General features: G+C 33.7%; 2 protein-coding genes across 6 annotated transcripts in view; one reads left to right on the top strand and one right to left on the bottom strand.

The window, feature by feature from the left end:
- The window catches only part of LOC148596445 (cytoplasmic aconitate hydratase-like), a 34,713-nt gene extending 26,555 nt beyond the window's left edge, over positions 1-8,158 (bottom strand). For 2 of the 4 annotated variants that reach the window (XM_088563977.1, XM_088563979.1), the window contains exons 1-3: positions 8,032-8,158; positions 2,745-2,837; positions 1,683-1,851 (exon numbers count right to left, since the gene is read on the bottom strand). In XM_088563977.1, coding sequence (XP_088420103.1) covers positions 1,683-1,851; positions 2,745-2,837; position 8,032 — 263 coding nt within the window. In that variant the 5' untranslated portion in view covers positions 8,033-8,158. The remainder of the gene's footprint in view (positions 1-1,682; positions 1,852-2,744; positions 2,838-8,031) is intronic. The other 2 variants (XM_088563976.1, XM_088563978.1) reach the window with 1 other exon arrangement.
- Positions 8,159-8,700: 542 nt separating this feature from the next.
- LOC148596444 (solute carrier family 25 member 44-like) lies at positions 8,701-25,135 on the top strand. 2 transcript variants are annotated; one of them, XM_088563975.1, is made up of 4 exons: positions 8,701-8,932; positions 17,064-17,816; positions 18,955-19,082; positions 21,851-25,135. In XM_088563975.1, the coding sequence occupies exons 2-4, from the start codon at positions 17,153-17,155 to the stop codon at positions 22,040-22,042; spliced, it is 984 nt and encodes a 327-aa protein (XP_088420101.1). In that variant the 5' UTR covers positions 8,701-8,932; positions 17,064-17,152; the 3' UTR covers positions 22,043-25,135. The 2 variants fall into 2 exon arrangements, with proteins under 2 accessions (XP_088420101.1, XP_088420100.1); XM_088563974.1 differs by having other exon boundaries at positions 8,714-8,742.
- The last annotated feature ends 701 nt before the right edge of the window (positions 25,136-25,836 follow it).

Here is a 25,836-nt window from a genome sequence, read left to right as displayed (position 1 = left end):
AAACAAAATCAACTACAGCAGGAACACCACTATAAAAAAAGAAAATCAACTACAGCAGGAACACCACTATAAAAAAACAAAATCAACTACAGCAGGAACACCACTATAAAAAAATAAAATCAACTACAGCAGGAACACCACTATAAAAAAACAAAATCAACTACAGCAGGAACACCACTATAAAAAAATAAAATCAACTACAGCAGGAACACCACTATAAAAAAACAAAATCAACTACAGCAGGAACACCACTATAAAAAAACAAAATCAACTACAGCAGGAACACCACTATAAAAAAATAAAATCAACTACAGCAGGAACACCACTATATAAAAACAAAATCAACTACAGCAGGAACACCACTATAAAAAAACAAAATCAACTACAGCAGGAACACCACTATATAAAAACAAAATCAACTACAGCAGGAACACCACTATATAAAAACAAAATCAACTACAGCAGGAACACCACTATAAAAACAAAATTAACTACAGCAGGAACACCACTATATAAAAACAAAATTAACTACAGCAGGAACACCACTATATAAAAACAAAATCAACTACAGCAGGAACACCACTATAAAAAAATAAAATCAACTACAGCAGGAACACCACTATAAAAAAACAAAATCAACTACAGCAGGAACACCAGTATAAAAAAATAAAATCAACTACAACAGGAACACCAGTATAAAAAAACAAAATCAACTACAGCAGGAACACCACTATAAAAAAACAAAATCAACTACAACATGTAAACATAGATCAACTACAACGGAAACACCACAACAAATAAACAAAAATCTATGCAACAAATACACATAATTCCATTAGATTTCACCATGAGATGTGACTGTTACTAAATCATAATGGATATTTGTTGAGACAGTCTGATGTATTGAGCTACATGTCAAATCTTAAAATCCTATTATTCAGTAACACTCCAAGTAAGAATCATTCATGGTTAGAAAGCCTACATATTTTTATTTTTGACAAAATGTTATAATTAACAGAAATTAACATGTGGCTTTTCATATAACCTGTGCTCTTAGGTTAAAAATTATATAGAATGTACTGTAGAATTCAAAATTAAGGGAGATAACTCTGTATATGACACTAAATTCAATAGAAACAATTGGATTTTCCGTGTGGATTATCTCCTAAGAGCAGACAGATTGGAATGAATAATAATACATTTCATCATATTGACCCACATAAAGCAACTTAATAAAAAAAATAAAAGTGTGTAGCCTTTTTTGAGGTGTACCACATATTACAAAATTCACTACATACAGACAGCAAAATACACAACATATGACATATATGTGGATCTGTAATATCACCCTGGCAAGTTTGAAGGTGATTTGACTTACTTCAAGTCATGAACCATCACCCTGGCATGTTTGAAGGGGATTTGACTAATATAAAATTATGAATCATCACTCTGGCAGGTTTGAAGGTGACTTCGACTTACGTGAAGTACTGTAATATGACCCTGGCAGGTTTAAAGGTGATTTTGACTTACATGAAGTCCTGTAATATGACCCTGGCAGGTTCAAAGATGATTTTGACTTACATGAAGTCCTGTAATATGACCCTGGCAGGTTTGAAGGTGATTCTGACTTACGTGAAGTCCTGTAATATGACCCTGGCAGGTTTAAGGTGATTCTGACTTACGTGAAGTCCTGTAATATGACCCTGGCAGGTTTGAAGGGGATTTCAACATTGCTGTTTTGGTTCTTTTCCCAGTCCAGAATATTTTCTACATCTTTTTGATTTACATGAAAACCATCACAGTTCCGCACAGCTGATTCCAACAAAACTCGGATAGAAAATGGAAGCTTCTCTGAAGATATAAAGACCATAAAATCTAACTAGACTGTTTTATCTCAATTATTCAAATTCAATAGCGGCATCCCTCTTCCTACAGATTTTTTTTCTATTATTTTTTCTTTCATTTTTAACCAAATTGTTTTCCAACAAAACAGACAATTATTCATAACATATACATACATTTAGTTTCAAATCATCTCTGTTTTATTTTTATTATTGTACATAACATTTGTATAACATATTATCTAATTATACAATTACTCTAAGCGCTTTACATGTTAAATACATATGAAATACAGTCACAATATATGTGTTCACATTTAGGCCATGCTTTTGGACTGCTGACCCTTCAGTATTCTTTTGCCCACAATTAGTTTAGTCTTTTGTTTCTGTGTGCAATTTTTTTCCGATAATTTGTGTTGTTTATTAGTTTGTATTGTTCTTGTTCTTTGTCCCTCAATTATGATTATCTATAATTTTTATTTTTTTCCTTCTACCTCACATACATGACCAGAAATTCTAAAATTATCCGTTAAAACATTGGGAGTGATTGCGTTGTCATTAGACCTGCTTATGAATAAAAATGAGATCAAGCACCAACATATGTAGTTTCACTCCTAGATTTTTCGCTAAAAGTATATTAAAATCATCAAAATTACAGATAAACAGAATAAAAGTTACTTTCGATTTTAATATTGTCAGTATCAAAACTGAAAGTAACTCGCTCACATGTCATGGAGATATTCAACATGATATCGTCAATATCAAAATCAATAGTAACAATAATTCTATATATATCAGGTTTCTCAATCTTTTTCTCATTAGGATATAAACCATCAACGTTCCAAAATGGTGATGATGGTACTTGAGTCGGTATATTCAGTTCTTATTATAACTTCATCTTACCATATCTAGGATCTTTCAGTGCTGCTACATTGAAGAACTGGTAACTCTTCTCGCCAACCTTCACAGATTCAACCAGTTGCTGGTATGGATTCACTAAATAATTACAATAAGGTTCATAGTTCAGATGTATACTTAGTAATCTTTTACTGGGGCAAATTATAGCATATAGAGGTCTGTTTAAAAATGCCAAAAGGCTAAAAACCACTAATTCCACTTCCCATAGGCTTCTATGCTAATTTCACAATATTCAATGGCTTCTCTGGACTTTACCTTAACTTTAACCTGCAGATGACTATATATCAGCATGATTCTACATATGTCAGCTCACAATCCTCAGAATGGCATGTGGGGTTAGCAGACTTGCAGTGCAGTACTGGTCACCGGAAGTGAAGGGTCTATAAATAGCATGGGAAATCCCAGTGTTTTCACAAGATAGGGGTATATTTAAAAATCATTATGGAGATTAGGCTTCACACCACAAGAAGCAAAATGCACCTATAAAATGTACAGAAATGTTTTTCCTTTCAGAAACTGTTTAAATTTTTTAAATAAGATGAGAACTTTTTTCGCAGCACTATGAGGAACAGGGGTAATTTCTGCGTAGGACTATTTTTGCGTACGTTCCAAATGCTCATTGGTTGAATTGGTGGTCTGTAACCTAAAGAGTCACTTTTTGTCTTAGAAAAAATAAATAACTATACAGGTATCTTCCTACACACATACTGAATGCATTTGCAAAGTTTCAGTGAAATGTGACAAGCACTTTTTTAAATATTTGATTTTTAAATATAGGGTAACCAAGTTGTGCGAGCAAAAAAGTGAAAATATTCTACCATACTGAAATGCATTAAATATTTGCAAAGAACTTTTTCAGACTTTTCAAATAAAAAATATCAATCACAACTTGTTTTTTAACAATATTAATGAAGAAATAGTTTTAAAAGTAATCATTTTCTGAGAAATTGGTCTATTTTTAAAAATTTATTTCTGACATGCCTCCCCCTTTTTCTTGATCACATGTCAAAAATCCTAAATCTTTAAATTTTCACAAAAGGTGATATATTTGGCTTTAAATTTGTAAATACAGTGTTTTCACATTAGAACATGACCAGTAAAGGGCACCTAAAGCAAAAAAAGTGCTCAATAATGGATTTTCCATGTTGCCATAGGGGAATGCTTATATGGCCTTAACCGCAGTAATGAAAGTGAGTTTTTCCTCATTTCTAACCTATTTTTTGCTCAAATCTACACAAAACTTGATTTCAAGTGCTTATTACTACCATATTTAGGTAAATATAGCCCTCAAAGTTTAATATTTGATATTTTTACTAAATTTTCTACACTTTTTACAAGATAGGACATAAAATCAGCCAAAAAGACCAATTTTCCATAATTTGGACCTATAACTTAAAAAAATGCATATTTTGAAGGATTTTTGTAGTGTATTCCTCTCATGGCAAAGTTAACAAGATCTTCAAGTAGTTTAAAGCTATTTCAAGAAACTTTTCATTTTGCCATGGCTTCATCTTAAGGCTAAAAACCACTAATTCCACTTCCCATAGGCTTCTATGCTAATTTCACAATATTCAATGGCTTCTCTGGACTTTACCTTAACTTTAACCTGCAGATGACTATATATCAGCATGATTCTACATATGTCAGCTCACAATCCTCAGAATGGCATGTGGGGTTAGCAGACTTGCAGTGCAGTACTGGTCACCGGAAGTGAAGGGTCTATAAATAGCATGGGAAATCCCAGTGTTTTCACAAGATAGGGGTATATTTAAAAATCATTATGGAGATTAGGCTTCACACCACAAGAAGCAAAATGCACCTATAAAATGTACAGAAATGTTTTTCCTTTCAGAAACTGTTTAAATTTTTTAAATAAGATGAGAACTTTTTTCGCAGCACTATGAGGAACAGGGGTAATTTCTGCGTAGGACTATTTTTGCGTACGTTCCAAATGCTCATTGGTTGAATTGGTGGTCTGTAACCAAAACTAATTCTGCAAAATATTAACTGAGCTTAGTGCACTATTTAACATCCACCAAAATTTGTGCATACATGTACTTCATTTTCTCAAAACTGACAGATTTTACATCTGCCTACATAAATCCTATATAAATCATGTTTTCTGTTATTTTTTTTCCTCACCAACCAATTCGACATGAATTGAGATATAAATCAGTGAGAACCTTCAATTCGGAGTGTAAACTCTCCAGTTGCAGATGAAGCTTTCTGTCCTGCTCAGAAAATCAAACTCACATTTAAAAGCATAAATTGTAGACAGATACATGTATGAAAAATGTCAAAAAAACACTTACCAAGAAAATAAAAAAATATTGCAAGAGAAATGAACGTTTAAAGAAAGTGGCTTTGGCTTTAGTCCATCCCGAAAAGAATATCATAGAGACAGTACAATGTAGGTTTTCAAAATGCTTAGACTATAAACAGGGGTCGCACCTGGCTTTGCCAATGTCGCAATTTGTGATTTTTCATTTTATCTGGCGACAAAAAATAGCCAGTTGGTGATTTTCTTGGCGTCTAGGTTTTGTATATTAAAATTGACAGGAAGTCTATTAGCAATGGATATTCCTTCTAATTTTGTGTTGACACCTGGTCAAAGTTAATTGACTATGACCTATCACTGAAGGCAATTAGAGGTAATTAGACCAGGCGACTGTGACTGACAATATCCTCATGGGAGGTGTCAATCAAATGTAAATATATTATTGAGCCAATTGAAACTCTCATCTTGTCAAAGGTAAACATAATTAGGCCATGAGCATGTGGCTACACACAAGTTTTACTGCCCTGTTTAACCATATGATACATTCAGAAACAGATTTACCTAATAACCGAATAAATTAAATCCAATTAACAATGTTTATCCCATCAGGAAGTGTCTAAATACTTTGAAATGAAAGAATTGGTAAAAGAAAATGGATGACATTTGTTTACACTTTTGCCATGTGACTTTTTTGGCGGGAAATAGGGACACAGTTAGTGGTCCATGGTACAAAATGTAGTTTGATAGAAATTTTATCACTTGAAAAAAAAAATTATTGTATTAGATAAATTAGACCATAAAGGACAAAGGTGAACATGTTTCAAAATCATTGACTATATGAGAATAGTACTATTAAAGTCTTTGATAGAAGTAAAATACCTGTTTTTGGTGTAGTGCTTTATTATTTTATGCATATGAAAGCGACAGACTAGAGCAAAAAACCTGCTTAAACATTCATCAAGAGTGATACTTGGGTACATGTATGTCATGAATGGAGAGGTTATTTTGATGAATTGACAAAGATAATTCATCAGTGGACTGATTCCTTTTTTTTCTTTTTTTAAAGTATGATTTTTTTTTTTTGCACCCTTTGGCACGAATTTCTGAAAACTGGCGACAAAAAATGGCATGTATACTGTACGTATTGCATTTATAAATGCAATACATACAATGTACATGTGCAGACAAAGAGGTGTCAAAGAGTAATAAAGAGAACAAAGATAGTAGTGGAAATCAAAATGGAGTCCATGGACAAAGACCAGACATAGAAAACAGACACACACAACACAGAACATAAAATAACCACATTGTCCATAATAACACATACAAAATAACATAAGTAAATGAGTTACTTGTTATTTAAAGTAAATGAGCAACAAACAAGTTTAAATAAAATACATGTTTTAGACTGGAAATATTCAGGTCCTTGCTCAGTTCTCTCCTCTAAACCAACTGGCTGTTTTCAAAAATGCAAAATTGCATATGAACTTTAAGAAATAAATTCATTAACAAATTAGCAGAAAAAGGTACACATATTTTTTTTTCACCATTACCATTCTTGCTTATTTGTCTGGCATTTTTAAAAATGCTTTTTATTTTAGAAAACCTTACATTGTTTCATTGACGACAAAAGGTTTTTCGAAGACAAATCTGGGGTAATTTGGAACAAAATGGCAACTGTGAAATCATGTATATAAAGTCCTAGTTTGAAGCATGAAAAGGTGAACACTAAGTAATCAAAAGTATCAAATTTGAAAGCTAGCAGTCCATGTGTATTTTATGGGGCAATTAAGGCTTAAGGGGGCTACTGAAAAATTGATATTTGAAAAACTATCCACCTTTCAGAACCTTAATTTATGGACAGAAACACCAAATGACATGGTGGTTTTTATTCCAAAATTTAAAAGCTATATGAGGGTATACAAGACCTACTCCTACACTCTTATGAGGCTGACTTTATAGCTGATCTGCTCCGAAAGAAAGAATATCGTTTGGCTAGATCCTTTAATCTCAGTTTCTGCTAAACAGATGACGTACTATCGTTAAACAATTCTAGGTTCGGGGACTTGGTACATCGCATCTAACCCAAAGAACTTGAGATAAAGGATACTACAGACACTGAGAAGTCAGCCTCATATCTTGATCTACATTTACTGATCAATGGTAAAGGAAAACTATTGACAAACTTTACGACAAATGTGCTGACTTTTCATTCAGAAATGTCAACTTTCCTTTCATCTGTGGCAGCATCCCTTCAGCACCTGCATGTGGTGTTTTCATATCACAACTCATATGTTATGCCAGAGTTTGCCATAACTATGCAGACTATTTGTATCACGCTAGGACTCTTACAGTTAGGCTTCTGGAATAGGGTTATGTTGCTACAATATTGAATTCATCACTACAGAAGATTTATGGTCGCCATCATGAACTTGTGGATCATTATGGTGTATCCATTTGCACCATGAAAACTTATTTGTTCATCATATCATAGTTTTCCTTTCCTCTTTCATTTACCCCACACTTGATTTTTTATGAGCAACTCTGCAGGTGTTTCCAGAAAAGCAGAGGACGCTTACCCTACTGGTGCACCTGGTCCATGCACCCAGTTTAGAGTGGAGTCCAAGTTGCTCATTTGCTTATGTTACTTTGTATGTATTATTTAGGTTACTCAATGTTCTTTGTTGTGTATGCCTGTTTTCTATGTTTGGTCTTTGTCCCTGGATTACTTTCTTGTAATTTCCACAAGAAGTAAACCTTGGTTCCCTTGATTTCTCTTAGCAACATTGCATTAGATAAGAGAAATTTCACCTGGGTCTATATTTAGATTTAGGTGGAAGTGAGGACCCCATACAGAAATAATTGCGGTCTTGTATCCTTTTGTTGCACATTATAATTAAAGGTCATTAAGTAGGACGTTATTTCAACAACCATAGCTTACGGCTGAAAAAAAAAAAAAAAGTTAAAATCATCATATATCAGTCTGAAACTTACTTGCTAAGGCAGTTCTAAAGAATTAAATATGTGGCTTAAATGTCCGGTTGTTTATTGCTAGGTTTTAAGTTAATGTTTATTTTTTTTACCTCCGGTCGCCATTTTCACTTTTGCCTCCGTCACGTGTGAAACTACAGTGATAGGAAAAGACAGATTTAAAAAAAAAGTTTTGTTTGTTTGTTTGTTTGTTGGGGTTTAACGTCCGAGCAAAAAAAAAAAAGAATAAGTCAAATAGGTATTGTTCAATTTCAGTGAATACATAAACAACCATTTGCTTTTTATGTGTCAGGAGGCTAAGGTAGCTGAAACATGTCAGCTCAAGACCACCCATAGGAATAACCGACCATACTATATAGGAAATAATCGCGACATAAGACGCTTACTCTTCCGAAGCAACAGTTCCATGCTTTCAGTAGGGAGTAATATAAATTTTAGTGGAGTCGGGGATGCTCATTTACTTTTGCTTTTTCATGCGTATTATTTTAGTTTTTTATATGCTTTGTTGTTCTGGTCCTTCGAATTAACTCGAATAAGTCAAGCCCTCATCGTCATCGATTTTCTCCGACCAACAATGTGGTATTCGATAGCGAGTGGAATATAACGAATGAATTATTCGGGTTACCTCCGAATATAATCTATGAACACCTTTTCAGTAATCATTCTTTTAACCAAATGCCTATTTCCGGTTAGAGAAATTTTGTCTGCTAAATGGTCGGTAGTTACTCTGTGATGTTGTCATTTAAATTATTTTGTTTTTTAACTCCCTACAGCAAATGGAAAAGTTTAATTGCAACAATAATTCAGTAAACAACTCAGGTGATACCCTACAATAGGGACTCAGACCGTCATACAATACAAAGCCCGTGTTGAATAAGTGTTTGAATACTACAATTAAGTCAAGGCAAGTGGTCCTGTCTAACATGGTCTGAGTTGTCCTGTATTGTAAGTTGTAACAGTATTATTAATATTAGTCCTGTAACACGGTCCAAGTGGTCCCGCAACACTGTCAGATTAGTCCTGAAACAAGGGCGGAGTGGTCCAGAGACACAGGCCGAGATGTCCGTAATTCAATGTTATTTATGAACAAAAATGAGTTCATATTCCCAGTTCGCTATTTGTTTTATTGTGTTATGTCTTGGTATTTGTCCTATGCAATTGTAACTGTATACATGTGTCTTATGTGATCTGTATGATATTATATCTAAATATCTATCAATACAGTTTATTAGAAGAAATTGGGGGAAAATATTGAATCATATTTTTTTTCTGTCCTTGGCCGTGTAATCACTTTTTGCTCATACTTTGAATAATTTTATTTTTTTCAAAATAATCCCAGCCCCCAGTATAAATATGGCCAGTACCTTAGTAAAGAAATATTGAACTGTACATGTATCCATTGGAACCATTCAAACAATATTCTACACTCATAGTTCATAGTTCAAATTAGTTCTCATAAGGCAAAACTGCTGGAGGCTGACATCTTTGTTCTAGAAATTGAACCATCTCATTTTTATGGCACTACTCTTGAATAGAGTAATCAAGGGAACTAAGATTCAAGCAAACAAATCAAAGAACATTAAGTAACCAAAATAATGCATATGAAGAAACAAAAGTAAATGAGCAAACTGGACGCCACTTAAACTGCCTTAATGGGAGCATGGTCCAGGTGCACTGGAAGCAGTGATTTTTCTAGCTCTCATCATTTTCGCCAATGACAAAAGACTTTTCAGAATGATGAAAATAATTGAGTCTCATTTTGTCACCTGAAATCTTTGAAAGTACAAAAAACAGAGCTGTAAGCCCAACATTGGTTCAAGTGGTGAATGACAATTTAATTACCCCAACCTAATTACAACTCTCAACAGGTCAAAATTTTGTGTAAACAATTACATTAATCAGGCACTGCACGTGGAGTAAATGTCAATCTCTGACCACTCGAGTGTGAAAGTTCAAATGCTGGTAACAATTGCTGGTTTTATGTTTGTTTGTTTGTTGGGGTTTAACGTCCGAGCAGCAATATTTCAGCTATATTCAGACGATGAACATGAAATTGATGATAAAATGAACATGAAATGAAAAAGGGATGGGACACAAGGACAATGGGGTTGACACATTTTGATTGCCACTGGAAATAGGGAGAGGTGGGTAGGGTCGGGCAATTTAGCCTCCTGTGGCGGAGCCTTATGGTTCCTACTCCGGGAGAATACCACAGTAGGGTTCTTTAACGTGCGGGGAACGTGGCATCGTTCCCAACACGGTGCACCACTTTGGTTTGCGGTCAGGTTTTCCGTATTATAGCCTGACAACCCCAGCATGTAACACGCCAGGGGTACCCCATTCCACCAACTGGGGGCACACATCCCAGTTGCTCTGTGGGCAGAGCGCCCTAGCCCCCGGCTAGGGTTCTGAGCACTATTTAGTCGCCTTTTACGACAAGCTTAGCGCTGCTGCAGGCCTATTCTATTAACACCCGGACCTGCACGGGGTATTTTTGCTGGTTTTAAAATTCCTAACTTCTCAGAGATTAAGATGGCCGCCAGAGTAGTTGTGGGCTAAATTGCTCTGCAGTAATTGGCAGTTTCTTGAAAGAGTTATCAGATGAAAGTTATATGAAGGTGTTCAGAATTTAATGCAGAATCCATAATTTAGACTTTTATTAGTGATTTTCATTGGATTGGACATTTATTATATGCAGATCATAGTGCAGTTTTGGATTGACTAATATTCATCCTGTAAATTAAACTATATACAACATGCCTGGGGACAATAATAACAAGGACAAGGATAAAACTGTTCAAACTTATTTAGCTCCACAGAGGAACAAACAAGGTAGTACAGCTCTTGCAAAATCTATTCAGTCAAACAAAGGAAGTGCTTCGGGGCATAGTTCAGGGAAAGATCCAAAAACACCTAAACGAACTCTTTCAGATGTGGCTGATGACAGTGTTGAAAATGTTAATATGTTGAGCATTCACTCTGATTTAAGTGAAATAAAACAATCCCTTCAGAACACTGTCATGAAGTCTGACCTTGATCAATTGGTGAACAAAAAAGAACTTAAAGAGCTTGTTACCACTATTGTCAACAATTTATTGGTATCCTTCAAGGACACAATCACACAAGAATTCAATACACAAATGAGACACAGATGTGGTAAATTGCAAAATCAAGTAGATGCTTTAATTTTTGAAAATGACAATCTAACGGAAAAGCTACGTGATAAGGACAAAAAAAATGGAGGAACTACAGGATGCTGTTAAAAAGTGCAATTTAAGATCCATTGATGCACTAAAACTGGGAAACTACAATGAACAGTATTCTAGAAAACACAACATACGCATGGTCAATTATCTGACCTTGTTAAAATAGTCAAACATGACCTAAAAGTTGATGTTGACCCCTCTGATGTTGTCGCTATCCACCGTATCCAGGGGAAAGAGGGTGATGTTCGACCCATTATTGTAAAGATGCGTAACACTGAGACTAAGATAAAAGTGATGAGAAGCAAAAAGGGACTCACAAACAATGTCAAATTTCATGACGACAGGGAAAATCCATTGAATAATTTTATGCTTGATTTCGAATGAGTAAAGGGGGATGATTCAGTCTTATTTCAGAAATGATCAAAATTATTGTTCACAAGTAATTTTTGGTAGTCATCTTTTGAGATGTTTTTTTTTTTTATAATCACGCTGGATTGCTGCTAGAGTTGATTTATCACTGCACATGTCCGAGACCTCTGTTGTAGTGATAACTCAACACTATCAATCCAGGGTATATGTAGTTAAGTGAAGCCAAGTAAAACATCTAAAGGGGGACAACACATAATAACTTTGAAGTAGAACAATTTCTTTTCTTTTAGGGCTGATTACTTATTTATTCTTAATTGAGCTATGTTGAAAAAAAAAAACTTTATCATTCCAGATTTAAACCAATTGTTTGAATCTTCAGGTTTGCTGTTTTTTTTTTGTTTTTTTTTTATCTGTACTGTTTTCATTTTCTTTCTTCATGATTAAACATATTTTATAAGCCAAACTGTACATATCTAATGTGTATTATGTATTGTAACAAGCGTCATCTATGTTTGTGTGAGATGTATGTTACCATGAATGATTTACTAAGTTATGTACTCAATTACTATTGTTTGATTGTCCTATTTCATATTTCATTTGTTTTTGATATTAGATAATGAGTGTTGATAATAATTTAACAGTTTTATCCATGAATGTTAGGGGACTATTAAATACAAAAGAGAGATTAGACATTTTTAGTTGGGCAATGGTGAAGGGCGCTTCTATAGTTTGTCTTCAAGAAACTCATAGTAATGAAGATGTGCAAAAACATTGGGAAGATGAATGGGGAAATAAATGCATCTTCAGTCACTGCAGTAATAAAAGCGCTGGTGTTTGTATTATGTTCAAGCAGGGTTTAGATTTTACTGTTCATGATTCAAAAATTGACTCTAATGGTAGGTTCATTGTACTTGATTTATCTTTATTTGAGCAGCGGCTTACCTTTGTTTGTATTTATGGCAGTAACACAGATGAACCATTAGTATTTTGTTATGTGGTGATTGGAGTGTAGTTCGTGACTTTCATTTGGATACATTTAATATTTTAAATAATAGAAACGCAAATCTCGAAAAAAGATTAAAGAAATTGTTGAATCCTTCGAACTTCTTAATCCGTGGTGAACTTGTCATCCTGATGATAGAAGATATACTTGGCATCAGACTACACCTATCAAACAGAGTAGACTTGATTATTTCTTAGTGAGTGAAGACCTTTTCTCACTTAAGAAATACACAAGAATATTACCAGGGTATAAAACTGATCATTCTGCCATTGTTTTCACTTTTTCAGCTAGTCTTGAAAAGAGGGGGAAGGGCTTTTGGAAGTTTAACTCACAGTTGTGGAGAGACACTGAGTATATACAAAAAGTTAAAGCATGTATTAATGACACTGTGAGTTTCATCAGTCAGGTAATAAAGATGACCCTTTTCATGTAAAATTTACATGTAATGATCAATTTTTTCTAGAACTACTGAAGATGAAGATCAGATCAGTGTCTATTACACACAGCATAGCTAAATCTAGGGAAGAAAAGGCTTTCACTCAGGAACTTGAGACTGATATTCAGAATTTGGAAAATATTATGAATTCTTCTCCTAGTGAAGCTATTCAAACATCTCTGTCCTTGAAAAAAATTGAGTTAGAGACTAGAAGGGAACAGAAGATTGAGGGTCTACTTCTGAGATCCCGGGTAAATTGGCATGAAAATGGGGAGAAGTGTACCCAGTATTTCTGTAAGCTGGAAAAGAGAAATTTTGTTAAGAAAACAATGGCTGAAATGATAGATAACCAAGGTAATTACATATCTGATCAGTCTGTGATTCTACGGGAACAACAAGATTTTTATAAGAATCTGTATTCTCATAGAAATATAGACTGCTCTGATGAGTCATTTTATAGACATGACATTAAGCTCATGCAGGAGCAACATGACTTCTGTGAGGGGAATTTAACATACGACAAATGTAGCAAAGCATTAAAATCTATGGAGAATGGTAAAAGTCCGGGATTTGATGGATTGACTGTTGATTTTTACAAGTTTTTCTGGAATGATCTTGGACCATTTGTTTATCGGTCTTTATTTTATGGGTATGAGAGTGGGAGATTGTCAGAATTTCAATACCAGAGTATTATTACCTGCTTACCAAAAGAGGGAAGACAGAAGATTTATTGGCAATTGGAGACCCATTAGTCTCTTAAACACAGACATCAAGATAGCTTCAGCAGTTATAGCATACAAACTGAAATCTGTGTTGCCTTTTATTATCAGTGACACACAGAAGGGATTTATGGAGGGTAGATTTATTGGGGGAGAATTTTAGGCTATTAACAACTTGATGTACTATCTTGAGTCAAATAATAAGTCTGGTTTACTACTTCTTGTAGACTTTGAAAAAGCTTTTGATTCAATTAATTGGGATTTTTTTAAAAAGGCTCTTTATAGCTTTAATTTTGGTCCATCGATTTGCAGATGGTTCGAGACTTTCTATGTTAACGCCAAGAGTTGTGTGATTAATAATGGACACTTATCCGATTTCTTCAGTTTTGAGAGGGGTTGTAGACAAGGTGATCCCCTTTCCCCTTATTTATTTATCATTGGAGTGGAATTGTTATCGTTAAAACTGAAGTAAAACCCTAACATTCATGGAATCTCTGTTAATGAATAAGACATGCTTTTGAGTCAGTATGCTGATGACACTTTTCTTACATTAGATGGTAGCGAGCAATCATTAGAGGAAACCCTTCACTGTTTTAATAAGTTTTCATCCATATCTGGGTTAAAGATGAATTCCTCAAAAACTAAAGCAGTTTGGATTGGGAACAAAAAATATTCTGACCATATACTTTGTCCTGACTATAATCTTCTCTGGTCACATACAAACTTCAGACTTCTGGGTATTGATTTTTCTTTGGATATGAGTAGTATAGTTGATATTAATTTTTCTAAAAAAATAAAAGAGGTCTCAGCCATACTCAAAAGTTGGCAACACAGGAAATTAACTTTACTAGGCAAGATTACTGTAATATAGACTCTGGCATTGCCAAAACTGATACATTTGTTGACTTCACTACCTAACTTAGTCCAATCTCAGTTAAATAACCTAAACACCATGTTTTATAATTTCATATGGAATGGGAAGACAGACAGATTAAAACACTCTTATTGGTGATATTTTACAAGGCGGGCTAAGCATGATTCATTTGGATTCTTTTACTAATTATCTAAAATTATCATGGATTAAGCGTTATCTGATTAATCCTGATGGGAAAAAAAATCAATTTTGGAAGGACACACTTTGCAGTCTATCTAAGGCAAAACCCATTGTAAAATTATGTATTAAAGAAATCATGTCTTTGGATATTTTGAACTATGTACCAGTGACAAATTTTAATGACTATTTAGTTTGGAAAGAAAGTGGTATTGAGTATCTTAAATATATTGTAGATTTTGACAACAGGACATTCTTTTCATTTTTTTTTACATACTTCAGACTTCTATCAAACATTCCCAGATTTATAAAAGACTATGTGAAGGAGCATTGCCAGGATATAAATTTAGCTAATTTTACATTCACAGATCCACTTATTGACAAAATTTCAGAAAACCAAAAGCTGAAATTTATATATAGAGTGTGAATCAAATATTTGCCAAACCACATGAAAAATTTATAAGATGGGAGAATGTCCTGAAGAAAGATCTGTTAGAGTTGTCAAACTATTTTATTATTCTTAAAAAATATTGTCATGATACATATCTAAAGAATTTTCAGTTTAAAATGTTACATAGGATACTGCCAACAAATTCTTTTTTATTTAAAATTAAACTTGAAGCCACAAATTTATGTTCTTTCTGTGGCATGACAGAGGAAACATTAGAGCATCTATTTTATGACTGTAATATCAGTTAACTTGGTTAACTTTTCAACAAAACATTAGAAATTTTGATGATAACTTTACTTTTAGTAAAGAACAGGTTTTACTAGAATTTACAGAGAAAAAATTGTTTTTCAATCTTATTTTTATTATAGCAAAAAATTTCTTATACAAGTGTAAGTTGAAGGAGACTACTCCAACATTTACTGGTTTCAAGTCAAAGATTAAGCAGTATCAGTCTTTCGAACTATTGATTGCAAATAAGAACAACACTACTAGAAAATATGAACAATTCTGGGCTCCATTACAAGCATATTTCAAGAATGACATTCCTTTTCTATTTTAAATGATTCATTTAAATTGTTTGGACAGTCAAATGCTTTTTTATTTAATAAAATGTTATTATTTTTGAGTATATACATATACAAGTGAAAGCCAGTGAGTATGTGTGTGTGTATAAGGAATAATAGGGAGTGCCTGTATTTTTTTATTACAGTTACTATTAGTCTTATTTCTGCAAGTTTGTAACAAAAAAATAGTCTGTAATAGCAATATGTAGTAATATAACAATATAACCTCCCAACACCTTAGTCTGGTGGCAGTTAGGAGGATTGTAAAATCCAGGCTATTGAAAAACAAATAAAAGATAAAAAAAAAATTCTCATTAACTTTGTCTCAAAATGACAAAAGTAATTTATCATTTATTTTTGTACATCAAACTTGAGTGTAAACCAAATGTGGGTAATTTTGTCACTACCCTGGTGTCACTACATTTGTAGTTGCATGTCAGCTATATTTACAATCTTGAAGATATCATTTAAATGCTATCTATGAATTCCGCAAGGACCAATGCTAAATATAACTGAAAAATAATGACATAAATTTGTCATTAAGTGAGTATGGTTCCCAAAAGCACAGTTGAAAATTATGCTAAAAATAGAATCTCATGAGGCAGCAATAGGGAAATGCCTATTTGAAAATATTTATATCGGTCCAATGTAGGAATAGTGCATGTTAAGGCAGTTCTATATCTACACTGTGCTAGATGTATTTTTGTGTTTCTACAAAGGGTGGCAATGCAGAAAACAGCATTTTTTATATGAAATATATGTACATTTAAAACTATGCCAGGGATGTACACTTGTATGTCCCTGATTAATGTGTTAAGAGTGTAAGGGATTTCTATTTTTTTAAGATTCTTAAAAGCTTTGGAGTTTCTTTTTAAGTAAATCTCAGCTTCAGGCATGCTATTTGGAATCTCTGGAAAACATGCTTGCATGACAGTGGGAAAAAATTATGTGCTTTATTCGTATGCAATGTACATTTACATTTAAGTTTTATTTAATGTCTTTACAAAGTGCTGTAAATAACAGATGATTCTGAAATATCTTTTGTCAGATGCAATTACATGTACTACCATACTTTAAAAAAATATACCACTAATAAGGTCCTCATTTTCTCACTAAAAAGTGACTAAAGCTTTCAAAATCCTAGAAAAAAACCTTCTGTAAGGGTAAGCGTATTCTGCTTTTTTTAGAAACACCTGTTCAATTATGTTTTTTTTTTTTTTTTTTTTTTCCTTTTCAGTACTGACCAAGAATATGCTGATTACATAGTTGACATACTGAAAAGTAGCAATATTTGACCAGTTGGAGTGTTCAGATAATTATAGAACAATGGAGGCAAGCAGTGCTTTAGATACAGAAATCCGTGTGATCGAGATTCACATGATGGATACATTTAAATTCTACCCTCTGACAATAACAACTGGACTCGCTGTAAGGGCTTTGATTTATCCTATGACCCTGATAAGGACAAGATTACAATCTCAGAGTGGGAAAGCTGTTTATAAGGGAACAGTGGATGCTTTCCTTAAGATATCCCACGACCGTGGTCTGAGAGGGTTATACCGTGGATTTGGTGTCAGTTGTTTTCAGAGTGTATCATCAGTTGTGTACCTTTATTCTTATGAGAACGTGCGACGCTGGTTGTCACAGAGTATTAAAGATAGCCATTATTGTTCCATGCTGGCAGGTGGCGCTGCATCATGTGTTAATCAATGTTTTATTGTTCCTTTGGATGTGATATCACAACACTTAATGTTGATAGAAAGTAAAAGACCTGGTGCTGAAAAACAAATAGAGAAAAAACTTCAAACATTACAACACATCCAGCTGAGTGAAGATATAAAAAACAGTAGATTTGGTGCCGTAAATGGCATATGTAAGGAGATTTATAGACTGAATGGTCTGAGGGGATTTTACAAGGGTTATGTCATATCACTGGGAGTCTATATGCCAAGTAGTATGTGCTGGTGGTTCTTCTATGATCGTTATGGAGGTAAGAAGATTTTAGACTGTATCTCCCCTATATCACTGGGAGTCTATATCCCAAGTCAGGGATTGAATTTCAGAATTTTTTCCACTAGCAAAATTTAGAATTTTATACTCGCTGAATTTAAGTTTTTTGGGTTATTTCTGGACTTTGGCCATATATCATATAGAATTCCATTGGCAAATTTAAGCAAGTGCAAATAATTTCTACTAGCAAAATTGATCACTGCAAGTAGTATGTGCTGGTGGTTCTTCTACGATCGTAATGGAGGTAAAAAGACATTAGACTGTATCTCCCCTATATCACTGGGAGTCTATGTGCTGGTGGTTTATCTACGATCGTTATGGAGGTAAGAAGACTTTAGACCGTACATGTATCTCCCCTATATCACTGGGAGTCTACATCCCTTGTAGTATGTGCGGGTGGTTTTTCTACAATCGTTTTGGAAGTTAGAAGACTTTTGACTATATCATCCCAATCTCTCCCCTATATCACTTGGGGGCTACATCACAAGTACAATGTACATGTAGTTTGTGTTGGTGGTTTTCTGGGATCGTTTTGGTGTTAAGAAAATTTGAGACTAGATCACCTCTCCCCTACATCATTGGGAGTCTACATCCCAAGTTGTAGTATGTATACATATACATGTAGTATGTGTTGATGGATCCTCTATGATGGTTTAAGACAGTGTCATTTCCCTCTTATACAGATATCTGTGTAACTAAAAATATGGCATCAATGAATGATCCACATTCACTTCTCCCTGACCACTCCCCACTTTTCCTTGGTGTCTTTCTTAAAGAAAAGTAATTACTCCCTATTTTTCTCTTGAGCCCTGATAGTGCTTTCATAAGTATAACCCACACCAGACCATTCCGGAAGCCCTTTGTATCATTTTCAATGCATTTTGCACCTACTAGGTACATGTACATTTGTACATTGGGATAGCAGGATTAAGAATAGACATTGTATGGTATTTTTAAGTTGGATTTTCTCTTTGTACAGTGCCCAATAAACTAAATGTTTTTGCTGACAAATTCTCATATTGTAAATCTGAATTACAGGGTTAGTGATTGATATGTTGCTAGACTTTATATCACATTTTTGTGTTATTTTTATCTGAATATATGTCCTTATTGAACAGGTTTGATGGTGGACATGTTGCCAGACTTTATCTCACGTATGTTGATCCATATGGGAGCAGCTTCTTTAGCAGCTATAAGTACCAGTGTACTGACTAACCCATTAGATTTGTTGCGTACACGTGTACAGGTAAGGCCAATTAAAATTGATGGATTTTCATCTCCCCCTAACCCTAGTTATGGTGAAAAGAGGATGATATGTGACCATAAAACATATGGTTTTATATCAATACAGTGCTCGCCTTTAGCCACTAGCCCAAAGCCTGGGGCTAGTGAATTGATGTGTACATGTCTTGTTCCGGGCTAGTTGAATCCTGTACAGTCCTCTATTATTCGGGCTAGTCATTGAGAACTTTGAAGGAAAGGACTGTCAATTTGTATGGAAGAAGATCTCTCTATGTATGTATTTGTATGGAAGAAGATCTCTCTATGTATGTATTTGTATGGAAGAAGATCTCTCTATGTATGTATTTGTATGGAAGAAGATCTCTCTATGTATGTTTTATGTGTTTAATTGTTAAAAATGACAATTCCATCTGCAGCTTGTAATTCTAGACAAGTCGCACAACAAAAATTAAAATAAAATAAAAAAGATAAAAATCCTCCCACCCGTCCCTCTTTTTTGTGGACCCCTGGATAAAAATCTAACAATTAAATTTATTTGGCCTAAATATTAGGCCAAATAGGAAAAATATCCTATGTTTCCTATTACTATACCCTTCCTACTTTTTTTTTGCCTAGGAAGAATGTCACAAATGATTAGACTACTATATTGTGTTTACCCAGTCCACATTAACCTACAAAAAAGATGTAGTTTAGATTTTCATGTTAATTGTTCTGATTAGGTCAGTTCAGTATGAGCCACTTATGCTGGGTCTATCATAATCAGTATGCAGTGGCATTCGCAGCACTTTACCACATTCTTTTCATGCATATGTCAGTTAAAAAGACTTTGGTGCAGCTTGGTCATGGAATCTGTGAGGGGCCAAACCTACACATGTACAATGTATAAACTCCTGCACTAGAGGCGAGCATGCTACCACAAGACCAATAGAAACCGCTTGGAATAGCTCAGCGTACTTAGGGCCAAATTAATGTGGAAGCTTGGAATAGCCCAGGGTATTTAGGGCCAAATTAATGTGGAAACTTGGAATGGCCCAGCATACTTCGGGCCAAATTAATTTGGAAACTTGTAATATCCCAGCATACTTAGAGCCAAATTAATGTGGAGCTTGGAATAGCCCAGCATACTTAGGGCCAAATTAATGTGGAAGCATTACAAAGGGAGAGGGATCTATTTTGGTTTTCTTGGCTTCTGGAAATACATTGTAGCTACACCACTGACAGTAACTGAGTCACTTCCACTTAATCAGGATTTACTTTTCCTATTTGATCAACATATTTCTTTCTGAGATGATATTCGTTCACTTTTTGGTGGATTTCCGTTTTTTTGTAATCCAGATTTTACCATGATAATTCATTATTTTACAATTTATTTACTTCCCATTTTCCAAGTTACTGCTTTTCTGTTGTTCCTTGTAAAATCATCTCTGATACACAGATGAAAGACTCTTTGGCATTATCATACCAGTGTTCATTCCAGGCCACGCCATTGACGCAAATTTACCGTCTAACAGCGATTAAACCTTGTACCGTATGCGCCCAAGTAGCACTTCAAAAGTTTTACTTGAATATATGCATTAAAGCTATAAGCAAAATTCCCTTACTGAATGAACAAATAACTTCAGAACAAGTACTTGTTTACTTATAAATAGAACAACTATAATTAAAATATGCATAGTAGTTCAGTACAAGATGTAATCTACTTATACATATTTTTATGACCCCCTTTTTTAGCTCACCTGGCTAAAGGCCATGTGAGCTATTGCCATCACTTGGCGCCTGTCGTCGTCCGTAGTCATCGTCAAAAATTTTTCAAAACTGTTCTCCTCTGAACTTGACCAATTGGAACCAAACTTGGTTTGAATTTTCATTGGGGTATCCTGCATAGAACTGATGTTGGGATTTTTAATCTGTCGTAAAACATGGCTGCTGTTACTAAAAATAGAACATAGGGGTCAGACAGTAGTTTTTTGCATATATTTCCAAAATGGTTAAGTTTAGCTAAATTTTGACAGGATAAAAGTGTTCAGCATTATGAGATCTATCTGCAGTCAAATTTTCATTTTAATCTATTGAGCCCTGTTGAGTTATTGCCCTTTTCCAATGTTTTTTTGCTATTTTTTATGTTATTTCTTTAAAAAATCTTCTCCTCCGACACTATTTTACAAATCGAAACAAAACTCGATGTAAGTGTTCCTTGGGGTATCCTGCATAGAATTGAAGTGGGGTTTTTTGATCTGTCAAAAAACATGGCCACTGTTATTAAAAATAGAACATGTGGGTCAGACAGTAGTTTTTCACATATATCTCCAAAACTGTTAGGTTTAGCCAAATTCAATCAGTTGCTGAAATGATCCTTATTTTTGGGACTACAAAAGTCTTCAGGCATAAAATTTGTCAGACGCCTTCTTATAAGAGTTATTGCCGATGACAGGGGAAAATGACAGGTTCAGCCAATGTCTTGAAAACTATGATAGATTTAGACTTTCATTTACCGAAATGATCCTTATGATAGTCCTATCAAAGTTTTCTTGAGTCAAAATTGTTGGACAACTTCTTGTTCAATTTATTGCCCTTGAAAGGCAAAATTTAACCAGGTGAGCGATTCAGGCTCCTGGAAGCCTCTTGTTGCAAAAATGGCCTCTAAATTTGCTACCAAAGGAGCCCTTGACCCCCACTGTTAAACTCTGGAATGAACACTGCCATACTTGTAGTTTCTTCCTCTTGTCATAACATCTGATTCCTATCTTATACTAGCTTCTTGTGCTTTTACAGGTGAGAGGAGAAAGTATACGGACTTCATTGAACATTTTATGGAGAGAAGAAGGTCTTGTTGGTATCTGTACAAAGGCTTTACCAGCCAGGGTCACCAGCAGTATTATATTCTCATTATTTATTGCTACAGGATATGAATCAGTCAAACGTTTTAGTCTTAAGGAAGAATTTAAGGGTGATGTAAGATGGTGATTAACATTAATTATAGAAACAATTGTGTCATATATTTCAGGTATAATAATGGGATTAAACTTGGATCATAAATTGGAACTTTCACCCTGGCTGAACATAAAAATTGAGTTATAGTATGGTGAATGTTGGTAAGGCAGGAGGAGGAAATTATTTTTGTAACACTTTTCTCAGCAACTATTGTACTAATCACAGCTTCTTGATATATGGTATCCACCATCAGGTACAGAGGTCCAATATCTTGGAATCTGATTTCAGGCCTGTCGGACTTCTCCCTGTTGAACAAAATTCTGCCATTTCTGTCTTTTGCTTATTTTTATTTTCCTAACAAAATTAAGCCAATCTATGCGTGTCCCTGGTTACTTTAGAAGGTGTAAAATTTAACAATAGAGAGGTTCACAGTAAGTCTCTGTAGGAATCAGGCAGCTGATGAAACATGGTATAAAAAAACACCATTTTGAAAGTTTGATTTTACTATTTGCACTATCAAATTCAAGGAAAAAAGGAAAAGATTTTCCGTATCATTTTGGTAAATTGATATAAAAAAAAAATACAAAAATATCATTTTTCTAACATTTTATTGAAAAATTTCTGAGAAAATCCAGTGATGCAGAGATCAAATAATGGTCTTTTCAAATAGAGGAAGCACCGTTGAGCGAAATATAATTGTCAACTAGGTGAGTTTTTGACTTGGATGTTTCTAATTTTTGCCAGTTTGTCTGACGCTTACAAAAACTCACACTTTATAAAACAATCTGACTTGTGTGGGTACATGTATGTGTGACTGCAAAATCAATGACAAAATATGCTTACAGTCATTGTGTGTCAAATCCACAAGTTCGGGTAAACATGTAAGACACATGTTGCATGTAGTAAGTGATTGTCATCAATGAAGCATTACATATTTTTGAACTCCAGATATTCTGCACCCACAGGTGATGTTTAAAGGTTTATGTCCATGTTTCTGTATAAAAATACAAGTAAAAAGACATTCAAAAGAAATTAGAATTTCAAAGTATCTTACAAGTTACGTTAACTAAATGACTTTTAGTTGAAAAGAATCAAAGATTTTCTTACATTTATGTTTCAAAGCGTCAATATTCTATACGTACACATACATATTGTATGTTTGCTAAACTCAACTCCAAATTATATTTCAATGACATGTCCAACTAGACATAGAAGTAAATGTCTCTTTCTTCAGCTTAACCTCTTTAATGACTGTATGTCTATTTATAGATAAATATTTTGATGAATGGAGGTTACAAAAGCTTTTTTGCTTCTAATACAACAGCAAAAAATTTGTAGTTTTGGAATGATATTGCATTGTCTTTGTCTGTAAACATTGGGTGTAGTCATTGTGAAATACCATCTAACTGGCAGACATGTCAGACATATATTTTTTCAGTCACACAGAAATTTTGGAAGTTTTAGACTGCTTATATAGGAGAAAAAGGTCAAATTGGATTTCAATCAGACAAGTCAGAAATCGTTAAGTAAACTGGTCAGTCTGGACTATACCTTGCATTTGATATTTTTTTTTTTTGTAAAATTTGGTTCATAATTTCAAGGAGGGGATTTTTTAATAAACCATTGCATAGCCTTACTCTTAGCTAATTGAAAGATGTTTTACCAAATTGCCAACTTTTCTATACTTCCAATTCACTCTTTAAGTAGATTGGCTTCATCAAGATACAAAATGTACTCAGCAGAAATAAAATAATGTATTTTGAGGTACTTGATGTAGATCATTAATGTAATTTTTCTTGGACTGTAAACAGGGAAATTTCTGTGATCAATCTAATTTCACACCGCTTTGAATTCCTGATCGTTCCCTGATTCATATTAGATTGTTTTTTTGGAAAAAAATATTCCAGACAATTTAATTGATGAAACAGGTCATACTGTGTAAGTAGTGAAAACTGTCACAAAAATTTCCTAATTTTTCCTCAAAAATGACCTTGAAATTGGACGTCCTTTAAAATTTCTACTTAAAAAATGAATAGGTCACTGAACTTGATTTTGTGAATATGAAGCCAATTGTAGGCAATTTTGGGGGAGTTTTTGGCTTATAGAATGGTAAATGTTGTATGGGCAAGGACAATATTTTTTAACCTTTTTCTTTTTCTCAGCAACTATAAATCACAGCTACTAAATATTTAGTATACATTTGTGGGATATCAGAGGATGAGATTTCAGGTCTGACAAACCAGACCATTTCTTACTTTGACCCATTTTTACCTTATTTTGTTAGATTCTGTAGGAAATTATCACTATTTTAGAAACTATTAAAAAAATAACAAACTGGTATATACAATTCATGAAATGTATTTGCAAAGAACATTCTTGTATATTTCAAACAGAAAGTTTGGGGTTACCTGACTCTTTTTCATGTAATATTTTTTTTTCAAATCCCATTAGATTTTTGCCTTTTTCCAGCCAATTTCAAAATTGATGTTTGTAATTTTACCATACAAATTTTATGTAAAAAAATTTTATGAAAAATTTTAAACATGTTGTTTTTTTATCATTTAAAACACTATTATTCATTGAAAATACATAAATCTGGATTTTGGAAGTTGACAGAAAAGAATATGCTATGTATGCATGTATGATTCAGCTTTAGGGTAAAATGAAATCTTGGTAACAATTTCTGAATATATATTAAATTGTTGATAAAGGCACTATTGACTTACAAGTTTGATGCTTTTATGTGTCTCAAAGTAATGCTATTAAGATTACAATCCTCTGTTTTGTTATGAAATATTCGGTTTTCATTTTATCAAAGCATTTTATTATCATTGTTAAAAATCAATGAAAGCTTTTTTCAATTTAGTTAAGGAGCATTTTGTTAAAGGTTTAATTGTTACCTGGATAATTATTGGCATTACTTAGTGTCCATTGTTGAAAACTTAAGTATTATATGTTTACTTTTGAGGAATGTATGAGTTGAAATAGAAAACTCATGAAAACAATCGACATTAATTGTGGCTGTCTGTGATATTTTTAAAACTTTTTGTACAGAATGTTTTACGAAGATGAAGATATTGTAATATTTTATATAAAAGAGAATATAGAATAAAATATTTAAAGCAGTTTTAGTACTTAACAGAAATAAGATTTGGTGTATTAATTCAAGTAAGACCTATACTTGTTCCTGTAGTGCTAGAGGTTGTCTGACAAGTTAATTTCTGACGTGGTGCCATCCTTTGGGGTATGGAAGAACAGAATTCCAACCGCTTACATTGTAGGAATACCTTTCGATTACTATTATTGAAAGAGTAATCAAGGGAATTAAGATTTGAGTGGTAATCAAAAGAATATATTCCAAGGATAAAACTATATAGACAGGAATAGTAGTCTCCAATAACATGTACAAATAAATGAGCAACCCCGACTCCACTGGGACCAGGTCAAACTGAGCAGAATATAGAATGTGTGCTGCTAGATTCTAAACACAGTGACACATTGTGCACCTAACTTTATAATTAAAGTTTTACTTCGAACCTGGCAAACATTGGTAATTACATTGGTTTATGTCTGGCTAACATTGATACTTGGTTAGTTTCTGTACCTCAAATTTACTAATCAATTGTTGGAATTTGAAATATTCGGATTATTTTACAGTATAAACCAAGATTAGAAAGCCGAAATGTAAAAATCATATTTTTTCTGTAATTTCTTTTTTTTTTTTTCAAATTTCTAAATTCTCCTTTCATTGGACTATGAAAAATTATCTATAAAACTAAGTAACCTGGAATAAACCTGTGTCTTGGCTTTAGATTTGCACCATGAAA

The sequence above is a fragment of the Perna viridis genome, chromosome 15 (assembly GCF_037379345.1).
Source record: "Perna viridis isolate PV_CMFRI_1.1 ecotype Kerala chromosome 15, ASM3737934v1, whole genome shotgun sequence".
Taxonomy (NCBI): domain Eukaryota; kingdom Metazoa; phylum Mollusca; class Bivalvia; order Mytilida; family Mytilidae; genus Perna; species Perna viridis.
The sequence above is the reverse complement of the archived record's forward strand: the minus strand, read 5'-3'. Positions and strand labels throughout refer to the sequence as shown.

Coding starts and splice junctions, on each gene's coding strand:
- LOC148596444 (XM_088563975.1), top strand. CDS start 17,153: ATGGAGGCAAGCAGTGCTTTAGATACAGAAATCCGTGTGATCGAGATT. Junction 17,817..18,954: donor CTTCTATGATCGTTATGGAG/GTAAGAAGATTT, acceptor CTTATTGAACAG/GTTTGATGGTGGACATGTTG. Junction 19,083..21,850: donor TGTTGCGTACACGTGTACAG/GTAAGGCCAATT, acceptor GTGCTTTTACAG/GTGAGAGGAGAAAGTATACG.